The sequence below is a fragment of the Electrona antarctica genome (assembly GCF_951216825.1).
Source record: "Electrona antarctica genome assembly, chromosome: 21".
NCBI classification, from domain to species: Eukaryota; Metazoa; Chordata; class Actinopteri; order Myctophiformes; family Myctophidae; genus Electrona; species Electrona antarctica.
Genome location: NC_136802.1, coordinates 18,555,715 through 18,562,691, shown reverse-complemented (window position 1 = coordinate 18,562,691; position 6,977 = coordinate 18,555,715). Strand labels below are relative to the sequence as shown.

General features: G+C 42.1%; 1 protein-coding gene across 1 annotated transcript; it reads right to left on the bottom strand.

Moving 5' to 3' along the window:
• Nucleotides 1–1,473: 1,473 nt before the first annotated feature.
• LOC306914251 (uncharacterized protein) lies at nucleotides 1,474–2,124 on the bottom strand (the record flags this gene model as incomplete). Its single annotated transcript, XM_079491241.1, has 1 exon — nucleotides 1,474–2,124. The coding sequence occupies one exon, from the start codon at nucleotides 2,122–2,124 to the stop codon at nucleotides 1,474–1,476; it is 651 nt and encodes a 216-aa protein (XP_079347367.1).
• Nucleotides 2,125–6,977: the final 4,853 nt, after the last annotated feature.

Genomic DNA, 6,977 nt, shown 5'->3' with positions numbered 1-6,977 from the left:
AGATACCGGAAGGTTCCCAGTTCGAATCAGCCATCCGACACGTTAAAATTACCACCGCTGAAATGCCCTTGAACAAGGCATCAACCACTACGATGAAATGTGTTCTATGAGCAGGGCCTGGCTGGAAACAAGTTCTTGAGCTTAGCCCAGATACCCTGGGTAAATATAGATTTCATTTCATTTCATTTCATTTCACACCCACCAACAATACCATTAATTTTGTTCTGAATTTTGTATTCATAAATGTCATAATAAAGTCACATACACGGTACACTTACGTTTTTGCACTTATACAGTAATAATAATTGAACCAAAACAAACTGAACCAAAACAATTTGTTTTCACAATCACAATGGAAGCAACTGCTGTTCCATATTTGGAACAGCAGTTGTGAAATGTGTATTACACTGTCTGCACAAGCTTATTACAGCTTTATTGAATTACTATAACAACATTTCCTTCACGGTAGTACAGTTCAACCAGATAAACTAAATGAAATTATCAGGGAGGACAAGCCAAGGAAGGAAAAAACACAGGTTCTGAAGAATGACATGCTTGTGAAGGATGGTTTGAAGGATGGTTTGTTTTAGCATATTCTCTTCTAGAAAATTGATACATTTACAACTATACCACTAGAGGGAGCTCTTTGTCAGTCTACTGATCACAGTCTATGCTACAGACAGTTACAACAACATTTGGTCTCTCAAGACAAAAACAAAGATTATTTATTTATTTATCTGCCAAAAATGGGTTCCCAGATGGCAACAGAATAAATAAAAGTATATCAAAACTTGAAAGTTGGTCATATTAACAAGCTACGAACTCCAGGCAGTGACTACATGATGGTAAGTAACATCAATATGATTATATGAACGAGTAGCAATATAATAACAGAAATGTAAGAGTAGGCTATTATAATTTGCATACTTTTCACAAAGATCAACCCTTAAGCCCAAACCACACCAGTTGCAACTCCTTGGGACAAAACCGTTTTAAGGTCAACCACACCAGTGCAACTCATTGAGTTCATTGCAAGGAGTTGCATTTGTGTGGTTGACCTTAAAAGGTTATTTTTTGGTGTGGTTTGGGCTTTACATCACTGTATGGCAGCTGTATGCTACTACATTTATTTAGATTTAAACAACACAAACTGAATGCAATCCTTATTTATGGCAAAAAAAACCACATACAGTACGGTACATACTTTTTATGTATGTGAAATCTTTCAAATAATCTGTCTTCACTATGATAATGAGGTAGGCTACTCATGACACAGACACAATTTACAAACTACAGCAGATGATTCCTGGAAAGTACACAAACATGTATAACTGGTTAGATAAGCCACTGTGAGCCTTTGACCTTTCTTCCCCTGGTAAAATATACCACCAAAATCAAGCAGGAGAGGAAGGCTATTTTCGCTGCCCTGAAATTGGGACTCATCCATATCTCAGCTTTTCTTCATCAACATCTCTACATCCCTTTCCTCCTGCTGAAGAAATGAGGCCCAAATACCACACCAATCACACATATGATTACAAACAGTAGCCAGAACAATACTGACAGCAGCTGCACACAGAGCAGGGTCCTTCTGTGCTGCCGGATGACCTCCACCTCCCCGAGTAGGCCGGGAGGAGCTGTGCCGTGGTGGAGCACCTCGGGGTGCATCATCTGCTGCACACGGAGGCTGACAGTGGGCAGCACGATGAAGTGAGCGTCCGTAGTGTTAAGGGCCTCCAGGGAGAGCACCACTCTTTGGGTGACCGTAGCCCCCAGGCGAGCCGTCATTGACACGGGCAGACGGTAGGACAAGGGCGGCAGATGGGCCAGCATGTGGGAGTTACAAGGCAGGGAGAGGGCATCATCCCCGCTCTCCAGTGGGGTGAGGTGGCGACACAGGGGGCACAGGATGGCCGGCAGGCCACATGGGGGACCCAGCTGGATCCTCAGGAGGCACTCTGTGCAGAAGACGTGGAGGCACTCCAGCATCCGGGGACATTTGTTGTGTTGGTTGTACTCCTGATAGCAGATGGGGCATTCCACCTCCACAGATTCCCCCGAGGCTCCCTTACCAGCAGCTGGCTCCCCCTGGTGGGATGCAGCTGAGGCACGTGGCTCAGTCATGGTGAAGAATTTGGTGGCAGAGAATCGGAATTTAGAGACGTGAGAATAAACCCTTCCGCTTGCAGTCGCTGTGTATGGTACAAGCTGTGAATACAAAACATAAAAGGTCAACTAACTTAGGCTATAATGTCAGTAGAGCTCCCCAGGAGCTTAGATAGACTTGCACTAAAATGTCAGAGTCTACTAATTTAGAGGTACTGCCATGGTTTCTTCCCAGTTTATGATGAGATTCCAAGGCCCATGAGTCACAGCATTAAACCATTTAACCATTCATCGAGCCAGCAATCTAAGCTTGCCCCCCGGCCAATGCAGTGGGGGTCAGTGCAGTTTGTGTTAGGCAGTAGGACACTAACACACGTCCAGGAAATTAAGGTATGAAAAACAAAGGAAAAGCTGTGGATGGAAGTGATTACTGCACATGGTTGTGTGTGTGTGTGTGTGTGTGTGTGTGTGTGTGTGTGTGTGTGTGTGTGTGTGTGTGTGTGTGTGTGTGTGTGTGTGTGTAAGAAGAAAGAGATGCACACATGCGTGCATCCCTATTTCTCTACTGCATTTGGTTTCATTTCAGGTATTTCTTGCTGAGCACCAGTTAAAATGTCATCATAACCCTCATGCTCATGAAAAAGCACACCGCTGAGTTTGGTGGGAATTCCAAAGCATTTGCCACTATAAAAATAAGTGTATTAAGTGTGTGTTTGGGAGTTCAATTTAGATTTTCTAAACTTGTTGGACCTGCTCCAGTTTCCCACTATCTGCAGGCCCTCACGTGCAGACAAAACAAATGTATGCCCTTCAAATATGACATTTGAAACATGGCTAATGATTACAAACTACTAGAGTCTAGACTACTTTATGCCCTTTGGGACTCTGCATGTACAGTGCACACAATGTAGCCTATTTGAGATTTGGAATGTATAATTAGAACATATCTGTAATGCATGGTTGTTTGTTAATTTGCAGCACAATGTGCATCCACATAATCTTCTTGTGCTTATTATGCACAAATAACCAGGGGCTAACGTTCTACAAAAAAAAGCCAATTTACATGCTATGCATGTAACACCCACATACACAGACACTGCAGACAGTGGTGAAAACATAATCTCTGGGCATAATAATCAGTACTTAGAAATAATGTAAAGCCATGAAAATGCCTAAAAGATCTTTCTTTCTAATGTTAGGTGATCAGTGAGATTTGATGGTGTATATTTTTCCATAGTCACTAGGTATAAAAAATCACACCCTTGTGAAGTGAGGGATGATCTTATCATCATCTTACCTTCGTCTTCAATGTTTGTGTTTAGACAAACACTCAAAACTGACCATTCATTGTCAATGGTATTCAATATTTGTGTAAGGACAATGTTTGTGTTTACACAAACCCTCAAAGCTGGATATAAGAGGGGCTAGCACACCTCAAAAAGTATAAAAGTTGTGCATAATTTGAACATAAAAGCAGAGTTGTTAACTCGACCATTCATTCTCATGGGACAATACTAAGCAACCTTCACTCACAACTGGGAAATGTTGCTTAGTGACTAGTGTCTCTCTCGTATCAACCCATATCTGAGCAGAAATTCTCCCTTAAATTCAAAAACATTTATACATGCTAATTCACACACTGACGTTAGATGTTGGATTAACATTATTTTACATCAAACAATGAGGGTTTAAACTTGGGTTCCAAATGCATACCTTTTGTATTAACCACACAGCTGTCAAAGTGCAAATAACAAAATCGCTGACAACAGCAGCACAGGCAAACAACGCAGGTCATATCTATGTAGGCAAGCTGTGCAGAAAAGACAACACAGACACTATAGCAGCCTACAACAGAAACACTTTAGGCCTACCCGTCATACAGCCCTTTTGTTAGGGCACATTTTGATGTCCTCCAAGGTGTTGTAACTAGTTGACCGGTTTGTAGTGACTCTACAACCCACAGTTCTCTTCTTGGCACAAAACGTCCCGACCAAAACCTCTCCTTTCCCCTGTACAATACATAGACCTCTAACTTGCTTTCTAAATAATCTCAAACTATGTATGCCAGCTTACTGCCTGGTACCATTCTGGATTCTCCTCTTGTACTGATTTACAGTATGCCCATCCCTAGACATCCTTACATCTCTGTCTGTCCCCATGGACTACGCAGAGCCCTGACTTTCCTGAGCCATAATTAACCCCCTGGTAATGTGCAGGCAACAAAGACACACAAGACAAAAAATGGTGCACGTTTGAACACCCTTCATCACAGCACTTTGTATCTGTTTTGGTTTTACATTCAAAATGGCACAAAGTGAATTTAAAACAGTTGAGAAAACATGGCTATTTAAAATACAAGCAATAAGCAACAGGCTGGTGTGTGTGTGTGTGTGTGTGTGTGTGTGTGTGTGTGTGTGTGTGTGTGTGTGTGTGTGTGTGTGTGTGTGTGTGTGTGTGTGCGTGTGCGTGCGTGCGTGCGTGCGTGCGTTTATGAACCTTTCCCTTGCCTACCAATTCATGGCAATAGTAAGCAGACACACACTTGCAACAATGGACATTGATTGCATTATATCATTTAACCCCTCCCCAAAGGAAAAACTACTGTACTGTACTGTACTGTACTGTACTGTACTGTACTGTACTGTACTGTACTGTACTGTACTGTACTGTACTGTACTGTACTGTACAAGCATTTGAAAATACATCTGTTCTTGATTTTGACCTTCTCATGGCCTTGATTGTGACTTTTCAACACAAAAGCTAATCATATCTTTGGGACAGCTACTGTGTCACAAAAATCCAACTCCAAACTTGCAAACCTAACCTAACTAACCCAATTTCTTCCAGTGACTGGATGGATCTGTTCTGGATAGCTTTGCCTCCAAATGCCTTAAAATGTGTAGTGGCTATAGTGATTTAAGCTTAAGCAAAAAGCAGTCACACCTGGCCTGGGCTTGGGTGTGAAGACACACCTGTTGTGTAATTGACCCATTGATAATCATAGGATAAATCAGCCATCCTCTGTTCATTTCCTCACACACTGGGGAGAGAGCCTCTAGCCTCGCAGTGGCCAGACGTGAATCTACCGGTGGCAAAAGAAATTGCCTGCGGCGGATTACGCGACAGTGTGATATGAGTCTGGCTTATTAGCCAGGCTAGAGATCCTCTGCCATGACAGCATGTTACATCTGCTTTGGCTTGTACCATCTTGCCCCTCTCTTCAATAACCTGAGACCGGGGCCATAATCGGGACTTTCCATGTGGCGATATTTACTTTGTGATTATACCTATATGCATGGCAAGCTCAATTTTGTTTCTGTAAAGCACCGCACCGGAAATAAAGAAGTACTTTGAGCCAAACCCATCGCTGTCATTGGTCATCAGTTTGCTCCTACCAAGCCCTTCAGTTCTCATACAAATTCACACATATTTGAATGTGTGTGTTGTTGTTACGTACGTAACGTACCAGTTTGAGTCTTTATTTATTTATCTCAATTTAGATAATTTAAGTCGTTCTTGAATGATTACCAAGGAGAACTTTGTCCTCTGTATTTCAACTTTAAAAAGCAGTGGGAAGCCAGCCATTAGAGCAGTAACCCAGAGACCAGAAGTCACCTTGCTCAATTCGCTGGGCCCTGGCAGACGTACTGTATGTCCCTAACACGGGGTTTAGTAGACTGGTTTATAGTCTGTAAAGGCACAGCCCAGATATGTTTCCCCATTCAAATCAGTTTCTAAAGAATTCTATTTTTGCTTTTTAATAAAAGTAAACTTTTGTGTGGTTTTCTCCTTGTTCTGATTTCCTTTAAGAGTCTCCCTAACTAAGGGTGGTGAGTGATGTTTCCGTTGAGAACAAGACAAGTATTTTAAACAGACTTATAGCTTGTTACGTAGACAGCTCTAGAATTGCACTTTATGTAGTCATAGCACTTTATAGTACACATGTATAATATATTATATAGTATAGTATGTATAGTTTACAATGTAAACTATACATACTATACTATATAATATATTATATAGTATAGTATACTATATCTATGTAAACTTTACATAGATACTCCACTGTTACGTTCTTAGTTTACGCATGATTCATGATAACTACTTTTTGTCTCCACCAGGCCGAAGGCATGGGGAGAGAGTATGTTTTGCACTCCGTCCGTGTGTGTGTGTGTGCGTCCGTCCTTCCTTCCGTCCGTCTGTTACCAGCTAATCTCCGGCACCGTTGGCCCGATCCATGCCAAACTTTGCACACACACTCCCTGGATGCCAACGACGAACCTCTGCCCCAAATATTCCTCAACGGCCTGTTATAGCGCCACCATGAGGCCGATTTAGGCAAAACACATTTCTGTAGATTACTCGTACACATTTTATCCATACATCACACAATTCGGTATACACTATCTAGTGTATCATGTGATCAACACGGATCTGCACCATTTCCCATCTTCCATCCTGATTGGCTAAGATTGCCTTCCAAAGCTCACATGATTGGTCCGTTTCGAACAAAATGCCACAAATCACAAACACAGTGTGCAATTTCCGTGAAATTATACACGCACATTTCCACTAGGCCGAGGACGACATGCCACTCATTTCTTCCCCAAATCAGCCTCAAGGTAGCGCTATAACAGGCCAATTCCTGTTTTTAGCTATAACTGCATCGATCTGTATACAACTTATGTATGCGCACTCCCTAGAGGCCATGGAAAAACATTGTCCCTGCATCCCTCCACATCTGCCGGTTATAGCGTCACCATGAGGGCGATTTCTGCAAAACACATTGCTTATGTTAGTCGCACAGATTTCATCCAAATGTCACGCAAATCGGTACACATGATCTCTGTAGTCATGTGATCAAGACGAGT